This window comes from Rhinolophus ferrumequinum, chromosome 14 (assembly GCF_004115265.2).
Source record: "Rhinolophus ferrumequinum isolate MPI-CBG mRhiFer1 chromosome 14, mRhiFer1_v1.p, whole genome shotgun sequence".
In the NCBI taxonomy this organism is placed as follows: domain Eukaryota; kingdom Metazoa; phylum Chordata; class Mammalia; order Chiroptera; family Rhinolophidae; genus Rhinolophus; species Rhinolophus ferrumequinum.
The window spans coordinates 6,799,261-6,820,245 of record NC_046297.1 but is presented as its reverse complement, the minus strand read 5'-3'; the positions used below and the strand labels follow the sequence as shown (position 1 = coordinate 6,820,245).

At 45.1% G+C, this 20,985-nt stretch overlaps 1 protein-coding gene across 4 annotated transcripts; it reads right to left on the bottom strand.

Annotated features, from left to right (window-relative positions):
* Positions 1-3,610: 3,610 nt before the first annotated feature.
* On the bottom strand, positions 3,611-16,107 carry PEX2 (peroxisomal biogenesis factor 2). Of its 4 annotated transcripts, XM_033126619.1 has the most exons (5): positions 15,907-16,107; positions 12,378-12,469; positions 9,258-9,361; positions 6,398-6,501; positions 3,611-4,896 (listed from the first exon to the last, which is right to left on the bottom strand). In XM_033126619.1, exon 5 carries the CDS (start codon positions 4,877-4,879, stop codon positions 3,962-3,964), a length of 918 nt encoding a protein of 305 aa, XP_032982510.1. In that variant the 5' UTR covers positions 4,880-4,896; positions 6,398-6,501; positions 9,258-9,361; positions 12,378-12,469; positions 15,907-16,107; the 3' UTR covers positions 3,611-3,961. The 4 variants fall into 4 exon arrangements, with proteins under 4 accessions (XP_032982510.1, XP_032982508.1, XP_032982509.1 ...); XM_033126617.1 differs by lacking the exon at positions 9,258-9,361 and having other exon boundaries at positions 15,907-16,106; XM_033126618.1 differs by lacking the exons at positions 9,258-9,361; positions 15,907-16,107 and adding an exon at positions 15,580-15,616.
* Positions 16,108-20,985: the final 4,878 nt, after the last annotated feature.

The following is a 20,985-nucleotide window of genomic DNA, read 5'->3' as shown; positions in this document are numbered from 1 at the left end:
TTGGCATCGGGATTTCAGCTAAGGAGTGAGGTGAAGGTATTCACGAGGAAAAGTTAGTTTCCTGCTAATGAGAAGGAAGGTTGACAATGGACTGGATCCAGTGCTTTTGGATTTCCTGCCTCAGGAGGGACTTGGTTTAACCTTGTTTGTTGGAATTGCCAGGGTAACAACTCAAGGCAGGCGGACATGGTGGCCAACGCACAAAATGCTGCTCACTTTGTTTGTTTAAATGGCATTTTAAAACCGTAAGTGTTTTCTTGAAAATTTTGAGAGAAAGAAAGCGATGACCTGGAAACCGGAAGGCATGTTCTGTCTTGTTTCATGACTTATGTGCTCTGGAGGAAAAAAAGCAGACACACAAGCAAAACACTTGCCAACTTACAGGTGAATATAAACATGAACTACGTACTAGTTTTAGCTGCAGCAGACCAGCGAGCATCCATTCTACAGATAATATGGTCAACTGCTTTGGCTAAAAAGCATGTTTGCGATGGTTCTGTTGCTGAAAATACCTTTCCTTAATACGGTTAACACTTCACTTACTGAGTATTGTTGGGAAAAACACCTTTTTGTTAGACGCCTATGTCCCAAATGATCCCAGTTTTAGCCTTTATTAGCTTTCCTCGAATATACTAATGTCCCTGCCTTCTTAACCAGATGATACAGAATATAAGGTCACTTTTATTAACGATCTAGGGTCATTTTTTAAACCACAGTTACTATTAGTTCTGAGATCCTGGGTGTCCTTACTCTAAATGGTACCAGATTATAGCTTTTTTAAAAAACTCTTTTCAGTTGATACCGGTTTTCTCTTATTTCTCGTTACTGTAAACATACCTGCTTTCACTAGTTTTCTCCCTCCCTCTTACCTGTTAGTTTTTATTGGTTGGTGCAAGTTCATTGGAATCCTACTCGAGGGGAGGCAGCTTGTACATGGGGATGAGAGGACCAAGCTCGGGAGTCCAGCTTTGGTGTGTGCAACCTACGCCGTTCATCTCGGTTTCTCAAGGTCTGTGGACCGCCAGGTTTCCGACCATGACCGAGAGTGACACTGTTAACGTGCCACAGCCCTAATAGCAGTGACAACCGTGGCTCAAAGCGACTGATTATGTGCTGTGGCCCTTGACCTGGAATTCTTGCTTTTGCTCATACCCCTGCACACATCCTTCAGTGATCTTTTAAAAACATCAATTTCACGTCACTTCTCTGTTTAAAGCTTCGACTGGCTTGCTCATACTTAGAATCCACCCAGATGCTGCCTTACTCTGGCTGCACAGCCTGACCCTGGCTCCCCCACCAACCCGTCTCCTCACCCCACTCTGATTTCTAGCTGCTCGGGCAATGGACCCTCATCTCAGAAAGGGGGCACTGCTCCTTCCTTATCCTGGCACCCCGTCTCTGCTTGGCTTTCTCCCTCATTTCATTCAGTTCTTTTCAAATTTCAACTGCTCAGGGAGACCTCCCGTGAGCATGCTGACAATCCAGTACAGAATCCCCGTCAGTGTGCAATCCCTCGGCCCGGTACGTTTTCTCCAGGACTTCTTCAGAGCACTTCCAACATTTAAAATTCTTACACATGTGCTTATTGTCTATCACCCTCCGAGAATGTCAACCCCATGAGAGCAGGGTTTTGTTTTATTCATGAAAGCATCTCTGAGTACAGAAGATGCCTCCAGGGGCTCAGTAAATAATTTCTGAGGGAAGGATTTTAAGTTAATTCCTATTGCAGTCTTAACAGGTAGACATTACCGAATGCCCATTTCACAGGCTGATCAAATTAAATCTCTGAGAAGTTAAACAAACTTGTCCCCGAACCCACAATCACTAAGTACTGAAGACAGGGAGTTGGGGTGAGGGAGCAGGACGCGCCTGTGTTAGCTTCAACTGACACTGAGTATTTCAGGTATGATTCCCGAAGCCGCTCGGATACACTGAGACACAAGTAGCGAGCCTGATTAGAGAACCAGCTGCACGGGAGACAGAAGAAAAACGTTACTGTAGTTCTGATTTCCCCACGGGGAGACGCTCATAGCTGATGGCTAGGTTCGAGGCTGAAGTGGAAACATATCATGCAGCTAAACACCCCCCAGTTGTCCTGAACCAGGAGCCCCGAGGCCGCAGGGGCGTGGGGACAGACGCCAGTCTCTGGCAGGGTGCGGGAGCAGGGACTGCAGGACTCGGGGACTGTCACGCTGCTGGGCCCACAGGCCTGCGTCTCTGAAGGGCCGCAGGGATCCTGAGGCAGCACCTGAACGCACAAGCCAGTCACACCCCGATTCAAAGTGGGACACCGCCGACCACCAGGGTGCTGTGTGCCAAGTACCCTTCCAAGCAAGAAAATCGACAAAGGGAAACTACAAAGGAAAATAACGGGGAGACAGTGTTCCATGTGGCCCACGTGAAGACAGTCACCAGCTCCTCCTCCAAGGATGGGCTTGTGGCCCAGCGCAGGGAGTGGGGTGGACCGACGGCCTCCAGCTGCCAGCGCCTGCCCGAGGCACACCCTCCCCAGAGCCCACCTCCCGGGACCTGCGCCCCATGAGGGACAACCCAGCAGACAGCACTGGCAGCGGGGCGCCCCTGGGCTGGCCAGGCCCTCAGGGCTCCTTGGTGCTACTGCTCCTGCCTATTCCTGCTTCTCTGCACTTCGTACAGGTGTGGCTCCCTGATGACCGCCTTGCACTCCAAACGCCTGCTGACCCGTGGGGATGAGTCCTTCGGCGAACGAAGCATCTGTGCTGGAACTGAGGAGACTCTGGTTCTCCAGGGACGAACACAGCAGCCAGTCCCTGATCTCATGGGGGTTATCACCCAGTGGGCGGCCGATGGTAAATAAAAGAATTAAAACATTTACATTGTACTAAGTGCCATCAGGGTCTGGGGGAAAAAATAAACCCTTCATAACACTGAAATTCTGTCAGTCAGGATACTGGTACATGTAAAGGGCTGTTTTCATATTAAAATTACGGCACTAGGGGCGCCTACTCAGAATTCGTTCTGCTATCAACGTAACACTGTAACCAAATTGTTGGTGTAACAAAATGTGAACTATATTTAATCCTTTCAAATCTGAGACCACCATTCAGTTCCTCACTAATATCCTTATCAGGCTAGGTCCTGGCAAAGTGAAGACGGCTTAGACGTTCGGTATAAAGACGATGAGGTCCACGCTGGGAGACAACTCCTGTCTCTACCTGTCCACCTCCCACCGCGCTTACAGCAGCACCTGTTTCCTGCAGCCAACGGCCTCGTCTCCTACTTCAGGTTCATGTGGTACACGTGAGGGGATGTCACCCCCACTGGAGTTAACAGGGAGAACTTTTCCATCCTGGTTCCAAAATGTGCACATAATCCCAGGCAGACCAACGACAGTGAGCTGGGACTTTGCTAAACTACTAGGCAAGAAGCTGACACGCCACTGGGATCCGGAAGCTGGTAGGACGTAAGTGTTCTGCTTCTGACAGCCATCGCTCTGCCTCCTGGCTTCAGGGAAAGCTTACAATTGCAACTGGGCCTTCAGATCCTAAGGTTTAAAACAACAGGGGCTTAGCAGTGTCATCTTATGATGTTGTAACACCATCTCTGAAAATAAAGAAATGCACACTCCTCCCACAGTCTCCGAAACCTTTTACTTTTAGAGTCCATGCTTTTTCCAGAAAGGAGCAAAACACAGGCCATTCTTAGCAGTCATCTGACAAAACCATCCATTATTCTTGACATGAGAGATTGAAGGCAATAATTAAACAAACGAAACGACACACACACATTACCCTTTACAGAATTATACTAAGAATCAGGTGGACTCCAGTGAAGAGAATTTAGTCACGCCGGGCAAGGAAGGGAAGAGAGAGGCTGCGAAGGGCACGCCCTCCTCCATGACACCTAAACGGTACGCGCAGGATGACGAATGCAGAGGATCTAAACCTAAGGCAGTTTTCCTCAGTGGAAGCCATCTCTGTCGCTACAGGGCGTTCACCTCTGACACCTCCAGTCCCGATTTCAGCGGCTGCACGCTGTGGACCTCTGTGCCACACTTAGGACACGTGAAGTACACGTCAAATAAGAAGCTGCTCTTAACACAGTAGTAGCAGAAGATGTGCTCACAGCCTATGGTGTGTGGCATGGTGGGCCACTCCCCGCACAGAGCACACTGCCGGCCGCTGGTGGCGGGTGCGCTGTCACCGTCAGGGGCCCCAGTGAGAGGGATATTCCAGGAAGACAACTTGGCCTTCAGCTTCTGGATATTGATGAGAGGTAAGAGGAAAATGAGGAACTCGGCAAAACCGTGCCAGAGCAGCTCCCTGTTCATGTACTCGAAGCCAACCTCACGCACGCTCTGGGGCTTGCAAAAGACAGAACGCATGCCCAGGAGACGTTCAGTCAAAGTGGCAAACTTGCCCCTTTGGAGGAAAAGCAAGAAATTCACCAGCTCACCTAACTTCCAAAGCCCAACCATAAAAGTCACACACTGTCTGGCTTTTCCGAATGACGCCAAGTGACGGTTTCGAAATAAATCGTAGCATCGTTCTTCTAACCACTTCCCACCAATTGTACAGACAGCAAACCAGAGCTTCTGGTTTTTACTTGGCGGCTGGTATCTCAGAGTCGGGGAAAAATCGTTTTTGTACTGAATGTTTAAAACGGACTGTCCCACGGTGGCATTTTTAGAGTAAAGGGTGAATCTCCACAAGAAAAGCCACAAGAACGCTTTCAGCTCGGGCTCAAAGCAGGCTAAGAGCCCTGGCTTAAAGCCATGGAAGCACTGAGAAAACTGGGACCAAACCAGCTGCTCCAGGGCCTTGTTCAGTTCGAGTGCGTCCAGCTGACTTATTCTCAGCACCCTGTGTGTACTCTCCGGAGTCTCTTCTCTGGAAGCCATGCCTTCTCCAAAGGTCTCTGGGAAAAAGCACAATTCGGAAACGTCATCAGACGGCAGCAATATTGTGTCATCTCAATTTACACTTGGAAAACGGTGAGCAAAAAGGACACAGGACACACAGACGGGCCTTTCGGTAGTGTCAAAAGAACACCGCGAACAGTCACTTCTTACTTGCTACTTCTTTCTCTTTCTCCTCTCTTCTCCTTCCCTCCTTTCTTTTCTTTCTTTGCTTTTTTTTTTTGGGGGGGGGCCCTCCTCATCAAAGGAATAACAGGTTCAGCAAGTTGTATCCCACTGCCACAAATGCAGCTGTCTGTAACGCTGCACGGTTCATTCAGCAGGGAGATAAGAAAATCCTGCAGCTACACAGCCATGGTGAGGCGGAACAGTAACATGGCCCAAGGAGAAACACGGGAACTTCACAAATACAATAAACTACACGGAACATTGCGATGGATGCTAAGTCAGCACCTCAGTTTAAACCCAGCATGGGTACTGACTCCAAAGGTATATTTTTGAACAAGTCACTAAATCTCCTACGTATTTGTAAAGGAAGGCAGGAAAAAAAAAAAATGAACAGTACGTGTTTATTATTCTACTACACAATTGCAGAGAATAAATACTAACGCAAAGCAACATGGATGCAGAAATGTCATTATTAAGGTACTAAAAGGGTACAACTCGTACACTTTCTACAAAAACTATGATGTAAAATATATCTTCTAAGATCATTTCACAAACACACTAAGGAAACAAGTTGGTGCTAAAGGGACAAAAATCGTTTAAAGGGAAATAGAGAAAGCTGATGAATGGTTAGCTAGGTACCACTGAATGATTCAAAACGCGTTTATTAAGTGCCTGTTAAGTGTGCCACTTCAGTGGCCACTGCTGCCAATGAGAGTCCAGACCAGTCAGACGTCTCCCATTTCATTAACGAATGGGCAAATCCAAGCTGTGATAGGAAATCTGTTTACACTGAGTTTCTAAAATGCGCCCTCAACACAGAGCTTGATCATGATGTCTAGGCCTCGGAGAGGCCCAATGTACGGACAGAAAGAAACCCCAATTACAGGGAGGCAGGGGTCCCCCCGAAGTTCACGGCCACCACTGGCCCTGTGACCTTGGAGAAGTCATTTCACCTAATCCCTGCCTTGGTTTCATCTCTCATAAAGTTAGGGGTGAAGACAAAATTCTGTCACTTTATGATTTTTACTAAAAAGATGTAATTTGTTAGACGTCAAAGGGACTGAAAAGTGCATCCTAAAATAAAGTGGTACTTCTTAAAATCAGAATACCTTTGAGAAAGAGTGTTTCAGGAGGGAAGATTTTTCAATTACCCATGGATCGTAGATGACTGAGAGGCAGAAGACTAGATGGCTAACAAGTTCACGCGTAAGACACCAAAGTGACTACCATAATATATAATAGGTTGTACTTCTGCGCTCTTCTCTCCAACCAGATACTGAACAGTAATGCTTCTCACCCACGGATGCCAGCCGTCCTCTGGGGTGATCTTACCTTTTTCCCCTTCCTGGGGCTTCCTCAGGACTCCACAGCCTAGAGCACTGGGGATTCTGGCTGCTCGTTCTTCTGCGAAATCCTTGCCTCATACTAGCCAGGAGCTGCAGGAAAGAAAGGAGCTTAGGACAGAGTTCTCTTTCCTCGCTCTACAAACCGAATGAATCCCCAAGGTCTGTTCTTTGTTCAAAATATTGTTTGAAGCCATTCATTACTCTATCCCCTCCCCGACAAGCCTTTCCCAAAATTCCACTGCTCTCACCTCTCCCCTGGATTACATCTAACCGGTCTAATCCCACCTTTTGACTCCTCCCGCACTGCAATCCTTCAAAAACACAAACTACCCCAAATCTACCACCAACTTGCTTCCCTCTCTCATGCTTTGACCTCTAGCCATAAGGCGCCCCCTTCTCTTGTTTAGCAGTGGACATTTCCCTGTCTGTTCCCTCCGCCTGGAAAAAGCATGTTCCCATTTGTTAATTGAAAAATGACACTAAGTTTTTAAGTACTGACTTAGACATCACTTCCTCCTGATTCCCTAAATTTGGGTGAGCTGCCTCTGCTGTTCCCTTAGCACCTCGTGCTCCCTCTTTCTAAGCCTTTACGTACTGTACACACACTAGTTTGGTATTTTATGTACTGTACATAAACTACTTTGTAATTGTCTATTTTTCTCGCTTTTCTGCAGTTTACAAATTTGCTCTAACTTACATCGTTTATGTAATTAAGGGGCAAAAAAAAAAACCCTAAAACATTATTTTTAAAAAACCTCAAAGTGACCCGAAGGCTACACAACTATTTCCCCAGACTTAACCAAATCACCTCTTTACCTCAGGTGACCCCTGGGATAAAGCACAAACATCTCAGACCTAAGTGAGCCCAAATCCGCCTCCAGCTCTACAACCATCTAAGCCACGCTTCCCCAGGGGAGCTCTTCATTGCAGACCACCCTTCAGTCCTGCCTGTGTCTTTTCTCAGGCACTTCAGACACTCATCTTCCCTACCACCCACTGCCGCCGCCCTCAGCTGCCTGCCCTTCGACCTTCCCCACGAGAACCTTGTAATTCTCCCCCACTCACACGAGTACCATTGTTAAAACTCAGCAGCAACAGTGTCCCACCCACTTGAGCCCTCCACCATCTGCGCTGCGATTTCAGTCCCATAAATGCATCTTCTCCTGATGTGACCATAAACTAGTTAAGGGAAGAGCCTTATCTTACCCTTAACTTCTCAGAGCACCTGCCACCTACAAAGTGACTGATACCTACTGCAGTTTTTTTCATGCAAAATTCTCCTCGTTCATATGTGGGAATATGGTGCTTGTAATGCTTCTGTTGTAACAGTGTCCACACATCCTTGCCAGATCTGATGTTCTGTGGTCAGCAAGACATGGGAAGCTCCCTTTTTGCTGAATTACTCGTGGGAAGCTCCGACCATGCTGGACGTCAATATAAGCCCAGTCAATACAAGCCCACACGACCAGCTCTGTCCCTCAGCCTCTCCATATGGACCCGCGTGAAGTGCTATTTCATTCAGCTGAGAAGCAGATGGAAAATATGACCTGCAGTAGAGAGCCAGTTGTGCCCAGTTATGTCTCTTGAAATACCAGGGTCACAGTTTCCGATTGTGGCTGATGAATTATTATTGTCTTACAGGATTTACCATAAAGATGGGCTCATAGTAGGTGCTCAATAAACGTCTGTTGAACCTGTGTGCAAAGGAGTGAGTGCTTCAGTAACTGCTCAGTATAGTGACTGAATATTGGGAGAGCATCTTAGATGAACTGGATGGTGAGGGGTGCTGTCTTTTTTCCTCAGACTCCTTGCTTACATTTAGTGAGAAGCTGGTCAGAGGGAGTGGTTTCTCAGAGGAATCATTTATTTCAAATCCATTGTTTCTGGATGAATCATACTTAAGAACACTTAGTAGAGATAGGAATTTTTGATAGCTGCCAGAATAGGAGACTTAACACACTCTCTAACCAAGCCAATATTTAACAATCTTTATTATCAGAAATTTTCTTATCCCTTCTGTTACAGTTTAACATTTTTTTCTTGCCTCTTTTTCTCCCCAGGCCTGGCCTCAGGGCAGATTAAGAACAGCTGGGCCCGTTCTCCTCCCTACAGGAGACTCTTTACTAGACCAAAGGCTATTATTAAACTGTTCTTAGCCTTTCCTCTTCCAGATGAATAATTTGTTGCTCGATTTTTTTGTTTTAGGTCTTATTTCCCAACATTTTCGTCATTCCTGTGAGTTCTTTTAGTTGTAAACACAGAACAGACACTGTCCATTATACACTGTAGTTCGTTCAAGTGGAATAGACCATGCTATACATTTCTATTTAGGTAACTGTGATTATGTGGGAAAAGCAGATTTAAACCCCGTCGGACCTGGGCTCAAGTTCTAGCTGTTATTTACTTACTTTGCGATCTTAAGAAAAGTCACTAGCCTCAGAGTCTTCAAAAAGTTGGAAAGAACAGCTACCTCACAACGTTGCTGAGATTAAAGCAGATAATGTTATGACAGTGGTTTGGAAACTGGAAAGCGGTATTATTATTATTATAATTATATTATTATTTCTGCTTGGGCTAGGGCTGGGCACAAGAAGACTTCGAGTTGATTTTTGGCAAATCTCATTTCAAAAGACTGAGATCTTCATTATTAAGCATCCGAGTGCTTCCATCAACCTGTGGTAAGAGCACTGTTTTCCCCAGGAAGTACTGGCTACATATGAAAATATAATTGTAGCAGTTAAACAGTGACCATGATGACATCAGTGTGTGCATGTGTGGACGCCGGACGGCAAGAGGCGGAGGCACAGTTCTGGGGAAACACCTCCCGCTCTTCACCCGCATGTTACCTGGAGGGCAAGACGGAGTGGGGATTCTGAGCGAACGGGCTGGGTCCCAGCAGGACCTGTCCCCTTGGTTATTTGACCCCCACCAACGGGGTTGCGCTTGCTACCTGGAAGGAGAGACACCTCAGGGAACAGACGCTGATAACATCTGACTCTCTGGGGGCTTCGCTGAACCCGGGGTGGTACAGACAGTCCCAGACAGGGTCCAGCCTTGGTCCATCCCCCACACACTGCGTTCAGTTCCTCCTCCTCTCCCCTCTGATTCCAGAATACTGGCTTTAGAGAAGGGGAGTGCCCAGGAGTAGAAGGAACTGATGAAATCGAAATAACTACAAGTGCGATTCATCTGACTATGGAACCCCTTCCCTCCACTGCTGTGCACTGTCTGCCCCTAAGGTGTGGAGCACAGACAAGTGCCATAAACGCCTTGAAATCACATCAAGTTATTCTCAATATAACGTAAGCAGCTTGTGTTTTAGTGAATTCTAGCTGACAAATGGCTACTCAATTTCACCAGTATTTACGGAGTGGCTACCACATGCCAAGCATTCTCCTAAGTACCAGGCATTTTTGAAGGAATAGGATGTGCTATTGTTACCAGGACTCGTCATTGATCTCTGAGCAAAGAATGGACCTCGAAATGTGAAAACACCATCAAGGGCCACCAAACTTCCGAGGCAGAAAAGAAAAAAATGGTATTTAAGGCAAGGGACCAGGCTGTGCCAGACCCAGAAATGTGAAGACCAGGAAGCCTGACCATGGTCTGTCTGGGAGATCCAGGGGTAGATTCTAACGTGAGCTACATCCTTGGTGATGGCACTTATTACGTGGGAGCAGAGAAACAAGTCACCGGCTGTGATCAGAACAACTTGGCAGGAGGGACTGGCTGAAGACGCCACCCACTGTAAAAAGACCCTATTTTAAGGAAACTGCACTGATTGTGTAGGTGTGAATAAAAGAGACATCACAGGATATAAATCGTAGAGGATTCCTCTGATGGTCCAGTTCAGTAAGACGGCGGCTCTGGGAGACCACCAGCTCCAGGGCTCCTGCAAAAATTCAAGGGCCTGAACTAAGTGAGGTGCTTACCCCTTTCTGAAAAAGTCAAAGGAATTTAACCTGCTTCATGAAGAAGCAAGAAAATCAAAAAGCTGATGATGGTGTTCTCACACTGTTGACTCAGAAAGCCCCAACTCGACCCTCTTCGTAAACCACACGGATTGTCATCCAAGCCCAACTGTTGGCCAGTCTAGTTCTGCTTTCCTTTCAAGAATTTAAGTAAGCTTGAACAGACCCCTACAGGTTAGCATCTGGTTACGCAAAAGTAGTCTCAAACTTGAATAAAAAAAAAAAAGGCAAGCTTATCTTTATTTTAAAAGTTGTGATGGTTTTGGATTGAAACACCATCAGATTTAATTCAAACTGATTTTTCTAGAATGCCCAAAACAGGTAATGCTTTGTCCTAGTCTGCCATGAAACCTCATTATTTTGATACACAAGCCTACCACCCTCTCCCTCCCCAAACTTTACTTATTTAAGATTCTAAAAGGGTAACACAGGGGAAAACATTTATGACCGAGAAAAGGGACTTTTATTAATTAACTAAATAATTAACTAAAAGTAATTGGCACTGTATCACATCCGTGTTCAGTGAAGGAGAGGCTATGAGAAAATGATGCTTAAGGCAAAATCAAGACCAGGTAAAAAGTATAGCAACTACTAGGGTTAGTGTGATTAACTCGTCATATAAACATGTTGAAGACAAAATGATCTAGAAACTATCAAGAAGGTCTCCTGCTGACATTCGATCACTAGACTTATCACATCGCTTTTCTTTCACAGAAAAAAAAACCCCAAACAAACCTGAAATGTGCTTACTAAGAGCAGGGACGTATCACTTCATCCCTTAAATAACGCAGGCTTTCCTTCTGTGCTTTTCTTTCCCCCAAATAAAACACAGCCACCTAAATCACAATCTGAAACCAAAACGAAGGACTGTATCTCACGGAGGATGGGAGAATTTTTCAGGATGTAGTCCAGAGCTTTCATTGAGTGCCGTACAAATTATGAATGGATATATTTTATTTAAAAACATGTTATTGACAGAAATCTATCAATAATAATGTGGGTATTGTCGAGGGCCTGTCAATATTAATGTAATTATGATTAAGGGGGAGAGCATGGATTTTTAGCTACAATACTGAGTAACATCTCCTACACCGCGGCTATCAATACACACGTTATTATTGACCTGTTCCGAGACTCTCAGTGCTAGATGTATTACCATTAGGCATATTTGTCAAAGCATGCTGCCTCCAGAAAGTCTACATTTAGAATTACAGCCCTGTAAAGTTTGGCAGCAGAAACATGTGATTCCCAAGTTATCCCGAAGGCATGAAACCCACCTATGCACCCCCTGCCAGGCTAGCCTTTCCCAGATGAACAACAATCAACTAATTTTTAGTAGGAGGATGTTGCTGCCACACTTTCCTAAGGTTTCCAGTCATCAAAGTGGATGGGACCGTATGTTCATTGCTTCCTTGTAGGTTTAAAAACAAAAAGAAAAATTAAGCTACCATTTCACATGATGAGGTGATGTGAATAAAGTTCTTACACTGGAGATCTTAAGCTTTGAACCGACTCCCGACTATTTCCTCTGTGTAGTCAGATAGATTTACTGTCCATTGTATTGAAATCAATACTAATAAATGGGACATGCATCAAAGAGGGATTTAACAGGACACGGATTCCCAGAACACATTTCAAACACGAGCAAAAGGGAAAAAAGCGATGGCCGAGACCCATTAGAACACGGCGACCTCTGGCACTGTGAACAGGCCGAGAAATCAACAACAGTGAGTTCAAATCCCACTTCTGCCACAGACTTGCTAAGTGACTCGTCACTACTGTTTTGTTGCTCACTTGCATGAAATACAAAGTTTCACCAGTTCATAGTGAAGCGGGAGCTCCGCTCAAATGCTTCAATCTTGAAGAAGTTAATTAGTCTTACACGCAATTGAGTACTGTTCCTATTTCATTTACGGTACATGTATTCAAGTACCTAAAACTAACACAAAATAGTTTTTTAGACCTTAACACAGAATTTCCAATACCTTGACCTACCTTCATAAATACATTTTTAAGAGAGTAGCACGGCACTCATCTTTTCTTTCAGAAAGTTGATACTTCTGAGTATTTAACAGAGCAAGCCCACTCTGAAAATAGAGAACAAATGTTCGAATGAATGTCGGGGGAGAAGAGTTAAATTGATTCTGATCAGTTCTGTTCTAGCCCACAATCCCCAACAGGCTGTGTGACTCTGGACGAGTCATTTTACCACACTATACCTTTTAGGAGTTCAAAAAATAAAATAAAATAAACAAACAGCTGGAAAAATTCTATCGATCTAGAATCCTTACAGGAATTGTTTTAGGAAATCTTGGAAAAGGAAGAAAAAGGACAAACAAGCCACATGAAACACTGAAGCAACTAGATCTTTAAGGAGTCTATAAATTAAAAAAAAGGGCTTTAAGATCTAATTGCCTAAGAGGAAAACTCTAAATGACTTGAAAATTATTGGAACACACATTTCATTCCACATTTTATGGCACTCGAGGGAATGTGGAAATATCCACAAAGGAACAGAGGTGCTAGCAATGGAAGACGAGGAAGTACCATCTGATATATACTATGTATGTTGTCTTTACATTCTGTATCTCATTTAATTCCCAGAACACAGTAATTATTATCATGTCCATTTTAAGACGACAAAAATTAAGGCTCGACAAGACTAACTCAGCTGTTTAAGGTCAAGCTGGCAATTAGTAACTCTCTGGTAAACGCTACAGAAACTCTGGAACACACAAGTACGGCTATTTGGGAAGCTTGGATCAAATTCAATGCCGCAGCGGTCAAAGCACAATTTTTTCCCTCAAGACCAGACTGCTCGTCGCTCTCAGGACTGTAGATGGGGAAAGAAATGACAGGAATGTGGTCAAGTTGCCCAAGTTGCTGGGATGAGTGTCATTCCCTCTCTTTGCCTCTACATGTGGTCAGAGGACCATTCGGAGAGACTGACAATTAAATCTGCACAAAGAAAGTGGGCAAAACAATGAGGTATGAACATCCATTCGACTATTATACTATCCGCAAACACATACTATCCGCAAAATAGGGGCAATTCCAACTCATCTGTTTAACACTGGAAGTGACGGGCTATGCACAACCAAATCAAACAGAGTTACTCCAGAGCCAACGGGGGTGAAATTTTATCTCAACTTAGTGACAGATAAGAAGGGGGTGCTCTGATAAAAAATATGCATATAAATAAAAAGCAATACAGAAAAGGGCATTTTGGTTGTCTAGGTGGGCAGGGTCGGGAAGAAGCTGATCAAGAGCCTACAGTGCAAAGGATGCAGGGGGGCCCCCACCCTCTCTTCCCTGCATCCACTCCAAGGTGTCAAACTCACAGCACTGGCACTTGCAGCCCTGGGGGCTGGATTACAGTCTGGGGGCCAGAGGAAGAGTTCAGGGCTGTTCTCCTGATGTGTCTTCCACATTCTGAAGGAACCGAAGAGGAATATGGGATGTTTAGCAAGTGCTGTCATTTCATAGGAAAGAGAGAAAGGGAACATTCAATTTCCTTATAGGTTGCCCAACCAGATAATCAAAGGAGGGGAAAAAAGGAGCGAGTGAGTCAGAGCAGAACTTCTGTCCAGAAACAAAGGTTGTGCATTTGGCAAAAATGGTCCCTGTACGATAGGCCCTGAACACAGTGGAGTGCAAGAAGGAAAGAAATGAAAATTACTGGATACAGTGAGGAAAATGGGGGAAGGGGGTTGCAGAACCCAGAACGTGATTAGCAATGCGCTGCCGGGCTAAAGTGCTAACGTCTTTAAGGATCAGGTACCAAATACATCACATGGGAAATACTTTTCCCCTCCCTATTGCAAAGATGATTACAAGCTTCAATATAAGTCAAAATTGTATGGCTAAAATTCAAGGAGGGGGGAAGAAAGACAAGAAATTATGATTCGGCTCATAAAGAAAAAAATTAAATTTGAAATCTGTATCTATTAAACAAATGAAATTGAATATAGACATGCTTATGGCTTTTAGTAATGAATTAACCGTGAGCATATATCATTCATTATTAAAAAACTCATAAATGTAGATTGAATACAAATTCTGCTGCTTATCTTAAGAAACAGAGTTTTAATGCTAGAAGGAAACGCAGATCATCGAGTCTAAGATATGTATTTAATTTTCTTAACAGGGACCCTATTTTTCAATTAGAACGTATAAAGTAGCTGCTCTTCTGCTTTGTCTCTCCCCTGCACAGCTCCAGGGAATTTCTAAAGCAGTTCTTCTAGGCAACAGTTTTAAAACCACAACAAGCTGAGTGCAACCCTTAATTTCTGAAAATGAAGAGTAAGACCAAGAGGTGACACTTAAGTAAAACCAGTCAGGTCTGCAACTCAATTTTCTTGACTTAGCGTGGCATTCTCTCTACCATGTTCTATTACCTGTATTCACTCACCCTCCCACCCGTTTTTTTAACGAAAAAAATATGTGCGGTTCTCTTTTTGACTTTGAAAATAATTCCACTCCTCTCTTGTCTTTCAAATCTCCTTCTGGGTCAAGATCATTCAACTGTCATCTTTCTGGATCCAAGTAACTGATAACATAGGTGAGATGAGAGAGAATATAAAGTGAAAAAGAAAAATGGGAAAGTCTGCCCTCCCAAGTTTATTCTGCAGGTTTAACGAAAGGTAACATATTAGGGGAAGGTGTTGAGACTACAAACTGGTGTGGATGGAGCCTCGGTCTCCCTGTGATTGCTTGAAACTGGTAAGGGAAAACATTTTCAAGGAGCATCCCAGAACACTCCATGTTAGAGGTGAACGTTGCACAACTTGGTCTCATTCTGTGAAAAGCCCGTTCATTCACAAAGTGTGTTTCTGCAAAATGGAACCTCCGAAAATAAACAAACAATAACTTTTAACGGTAGGGCCCAGAAGAGGGAAAAAAAAGCGGATCCTCAAACATGCTTATATTTATCAAAATTAATGTTAAATGTTAACCACCTCATTGCAAGCAACGTGATAAGCAAAATCCTCCGGGGCTCTTCCTCCACAACAGAATTAAAACTGCTTTTCAGTTCCTAGGCTTTCAAAAATGTTGGGGACTTAAGGACACTCACTTTTTTTTTTTTTAGGGGGGAGGGGGGTACCAAATGTAACACTTTCCATGAACCATCTGATAATTTAGTCAAGTGTGGAACCTGCATAAAATTGTTAAGAGGTTCATAAGAGGGAAATCTCACCACCGCCAAGTGCGAGGAAAAGATTTAGAAGTCTGTCTCTAGAAAGCCACTCCGGGGAAGGCAAGAAGGAGCTCAAGTCCCTGCTGGCTGTCTTTTCTTTTCTTCTTTTTCATGGTGCGATCCTAAGGGTATTTGTAGGAACTGAGGCTTCCTTCTTTGCCTCTCCCCCAATCACACTTTGATCTGCCCCTTCCCGGAAGACAGGCAGCCAGCACACGGGGCAACTCAAGCAAAGGGCGACAATTAACAAGGTCGTGCGACTCCGCGCCCTCCCAGCTGTGAGCAAGACCTCGGCTTTGCACCGCGGCTCCTCGGGCCGACACTGACCTTGGGAGTCTGCGAAACGCCCCCGCTCCACGTAACTTTTCCTGAAACATTCCCTACGAAGCTTGGCTTTTCCTGGGCTACTCGGGCTTCCGGAACTCACGGGCTTCCGGAGCGACGCAGGACCCGGAAGTGTCTGGAAAAAAACGGGGGAAATTAAACCCACGAGAACTACGATGTGCAAGGCCCAGGAAGGCCCAGCCACAGCGAACGCCGACGAGCCGAAGGGCCGAAGGGCCGAAGGGCCGAAGGAGGCACCGCGCACGGTGATTGGTCAGCTGGCCGTTCGGAGGAAAACCGTGTTTGATTGGCAGGAGAGTCGCGAACCAGTCAGCCCCGGGTGTGGGACCGCGCGTGAAGCGGCCCCGGGGTCAAGGGGCGGTGGGGAAGCCTCGGCTCGCCGGGGCAGGGCTTTCCCTGACTTCAGACGCCGCGGCGGGCCGCCGGGGAAGCGCCGCTGCGTGGCAGCGGGGCGCCTCTGCATCCCCGGGCTCCACGCTCGCCCTGGGTGGAGGGCCGTTTCGGGAGGGCCTGGTGGGAGGGACCCTCGGGTGGGCGGAGACCTGTGGGCGGGGCCCGTTTGGCGGCGCTTGGCTGCGGAGGCTGCGGAGCTGGTTGACCTCTGCAGGCTCGGGAACGCAGTCGGCCGAGCCCCTGCGGGACGCGCTCGCACCATCCAGGCAGTAGGACTCTGGCAGCGGGGTGTGTCTGAGTCACATCCGAGCTCTTAGAAAAGCACAGCTGGGTCGGCCACCCCTAGGAAACTGAGGCAGACGTCCTAGGACTGGGGCCCCAGGGAAGGTCTTTCTCGAGCGTTCAGCAGGCAATGTGTCTGCAGCCGGCGCTGGGATCGCCTTTGCCTTCCCGTTCTGTAGTGTGGATGGCAATGGATGCCTGGCCGGTTTGTTCTAAGGTGGGAATGAAGTCGGGTAGGTAAAGCTGCCCGCACATAGTAGGTCTTCAGAACGTTTTAGCTGTTGCCTCACCCCCACTCTCGTCTCGCTGAGACCCACGACGGCTGTATTGTGAGGATAAGCAGTGTTACAAGAGAGCCTTTTGTTTTTAAAAATTGTGGAACAGTTAGAATATGAAACATGGGCAAGATAGACACTAACAAACTCTAATACTGTTCAAATTTCGTTTTACATTGAAAGTATACAATTGAATATCACTTACACCTGGAATTTTGTTTTCCTCACGTTAAAGAGATCTTGGACAAAACAGGCCTAAAAGAGGAAGAGGATGATGGTTCCTTGAACTAGTGAAAGAAAGGCCTTCGCACCACCTGAACCAACAGGACAAATGCGATCGCGTAGGAGCTTGGTAGGGCTTCACTAGGCTCGGGGTTTGGGGGGTGGGTTTCTACAGCTGGAGGTGGACATCATAGTAGCCACCTGAAATGTGGCCAGTCCTAACTGAAGTCTGCTCGCAGTGTAAAACTGGATTTGTAAGATACAGTGTGAAAAGAATAAACTTCTCTAGTGGTTACGCATTGAATTGAGAATGTTTTGGAGAATTTAAAATCACGTGTGGCTCGCATTATAGTTCTGCTGCACAGGGCTGTTCCAGAGGGTAAGAATCTCAGCCTCTAGACTGTCTAGGTTACCTTCTAGGTACGGTCATGTACCACTTAACGACGGGAAACGTGAGAAACGCGTCATTAGGTGATTTCACCCTTGTGCGAACATCACAGGGAGCACCTACACAGACCTAGGGGATTCAGCCTATTGCACACGCAGGTTGTGTGTTACATTCTATTGCACTGGGCCACAAACCTGCACAGCACGTTACTCTACAAAACAACACGAGAGGACATCAAGTACAAGAGAAAACGACACAATCAGACACGGTGAACATAAGTGTGAGGCTGCTGCCGGTGTAACCTGGCAGGCTGCCTTACAGCAGATTTTTTTATAAGTAGAAAGAGTGCATTCTAATGATAGAGTATAGTAAATACATAGACCAGTATTATGGTTGTTTGTTATTATCAAGTATTATGTACTGGACATAATTGTAGGGGCTAAACTTTTACACGACACAGTGCAGTAGGTTTGTTTACACACAACACGCGGTTAATATGTTGCACTATGACCTCAGACCTCACGGCAGCTGTGACTGTCGCTAGGCCAGTGGAGTTTTTAATGTCCATTACAATCTTACGGGACACTGTTTTACATGCAGTCTGTCGTTGACGGTAATCGCTTACCTTCTAGGGTCTTTCACGTAGCAATTGTGAAGGAAGGTGGCCATGTTGCACAGCTTAGATAGGCCCACAGGTGTACGGTGCGTCACGTAATTTTTATGAAAGGGGGAAAAAAAGGACCAAAAGGAAAAAAAAAAAGACTGACATTTTCAGAAAGCAAGTTCTAGTGTATGGGGCCTTATGCATGTCACATGAGCACCACGATATCTGTTGACACTAATAAAGATACCACGCTATCAAGAAATTTGAATTATGTTCAATGAATCTGATGAAGAATACCAAGAAATGTGCAGAGCATTTAAGACTTCTGTTGAAAAATGTTGAAGTTCTGGATTGTCTCATTTAATCTCTAAATACACCTTTTTAGATTTCCAGTGAACTGGTAAGCCGAGGTTTCAGAGGAGCTTTGTTTCCCGTGTTTCATACTTGCTTTATTTCTATTTTTCATTCCTTTATTTAACAAAAGCCTGCGAGGGGCCAGGCAGTGTTGATCTAACGGTGAACAGCACATACGTGGCCTTTACTCTCTCGGTGCTAATGAGTATCGATTTGGATACAGTGAAAAAGTAGATAATGACCAAGCAATAGTGTATTTTGCCTTTGAGCAACTGCTGTGCCTCTGTAAATTCAACAAGTTACCTGTTTTATACCTAAAACAGGTTTATATTTTAAACCTAAAACAGTTTATATTTCCTGCGGACATGTTACGAAAGAGTCTTACTAGGATTTGGCTGTGGGCTTGAAAATATTAGTTAAAAAAAAAAATCAAAGTATACTTCATTCATGCATTCATTATGAGACCCTAAAGAACAAAAAATTTAAATTAGAATATTTCTTTACCTTTAAATATAAAAAAGATGAAACATTATAATAGCATCTTATTTATAATACCCCCTTTCAGCCCTTCAGTGACTTTTAGGTCCTCAGCAATTTAGTAATAGATATGTAAAGGAGACATTGATTTATGCCGCTAACATAGTTTAGAATTGCTGACTTAAAAAGTTAAATTTATTTTAGCATATTACATAGTTCTTAAATCAATATATTTGAGTCTTTTAGGAAAACATTGAACAGACCTTACATTAGTTTACTGTTGCTGATATAGCAAATTACCATAAAGTTACCTTCTCAAAACACCACCAATGGATTATCTTACAGTGCTGTAGTCAGAAGTGCATGTCAGGTGTCACTGGGTTAAAGTCAAATTGTCTTCAGGTCTGTGCTCCTTCTACAGGGTCCAGGGAAGAATCTCTTTTTTTGCTCATTCAGGTTGTCACTAGAATTCACTTCCTTGCTGTGGCAGTATTGAGGTCCCTGGGTCCTTGCCAGCTGTCAGCTGAGGGATGTCCCAGCTTCTAGAAGCCATCTACATTCCTTGGCTTGTGGCCCTTTTTCTCAATATTCAAAGCCAGCAGTGGTGAGTTGAGACTCTCTCATCCTTCTGATTTCTCTTACCTGTCCTGTTGTTTCTTGACGTCTTCAGGTGCCATCTTCTAAGAATCTGACTAGGTTGAGCCGACCTAAGTAATCCAGGATAACCTCTCGCTCTCAAGGCCCATAACCTTACTCACATCTACTAAATCCCTTTTGCGTGGATGAGGTATCATGTTCACAGGTTCCTGGGATTAGGATCTTTTCCGGGATCTGCCTGCCACAGATCTCAACTGGGGCCATGCGGTAGGTGTATCCAGCCTTTATCACCAGTATTCTTGGTAGGTTAGATAGAATAATGTTGACAATAACATATACATTTTAGTGGATGTGTAGTGTGTTCCAGGTGCTATTAAATCCGTTGTCTGCATTTACTCAGTTAGTCCTCACAAATGCCCTAGGAGGCAAGTACTTATTACCCCCCTTACAGGAAGGGAAACAGAGGCTGAGAGGGGAAGTAGCTGGCCCAACTTCTCATAGCCACTGAGTGGAGAAATCAGGATTCGAACCTACACAGTCTGGTTGCAGAGCCCGTGTGTGCTCTGCACCACGACATGGTAGAACTTTCTGAATGTGTGGATTTACTCAACATGCTTTGGTGACACAGTGACTCTGAGCGCAGGATCTAGCATCACAGTATCTGGATGTAAAGTCTAGCTTTACCAGTTCCGGGCTGACCTTGGACAAGTGACCTAACCTCTCTGAGTCTAAATTAGCAATGGACTGAATTAAAAATAACACTTGAGGATTAAACAAGCCACTAAATGTCAAGTTCTTAGAACAGTGTCTGCGCATAGTAAACTACTGCTAGCGGTAAGTATTGGTGACAATTTGACTTTTAAAAACAGTAGTTTATTGTTAAAAATAAATCTTTCCTTTAGGTAAATCCAGTCTCCTTATGAAATAAAAACTAATTTTTTGCCTTTGAACACACTACAATGCTGTCTCCTTTCTCAGCCTCTGATTTCTCCCCACTCCTCCATCTTTCTAGCAGTACTACTTTCTAGTGTTATCTGCCCGTGCACTTAAAACACATTGTCCAGACTCTGGTTGCCTCGGGTTACTGTCTGAGTTCCTTAGAAGGGCATCAGGATGCAAACTCCAAATACTGCTCCACCCCCGCCATTCCTCTGCCTAATACGCAAGCATCATTTTTAACTTCTCATTCTTCTCTTTTGGTATTATTATTCCTTGAGAGAGGCCCATGTGTGTGGCTGAAAGGAGAGGTCCAGGGCATATCCTGGGTCCCTGGCCCTAATACCCTCTACTACAACTCCACACCTCTCCTTCTGTTCTAAGAATCGTTGCTGAACCCTCATTATCTCTGCACGTTAAGTAATCTCCTAACAAATTTGGGGGCTCCAGCCTCTCTGCCCTTCAGCTCCCTCTCCGCCGTGGTTGCCAGAATGATCTTCCTGCAGTACAGAAGTCCACGTGGTTCTGTTACT

Coding starts and splice junctions, on each gene's coding strand:
- PEX2 (XM_033126619.1), bottom strand. CDS start 4,879: ATGGCTTCCAGAGAAGAGACTCCGGAGAGTACACACAGGGTGCTGAGA.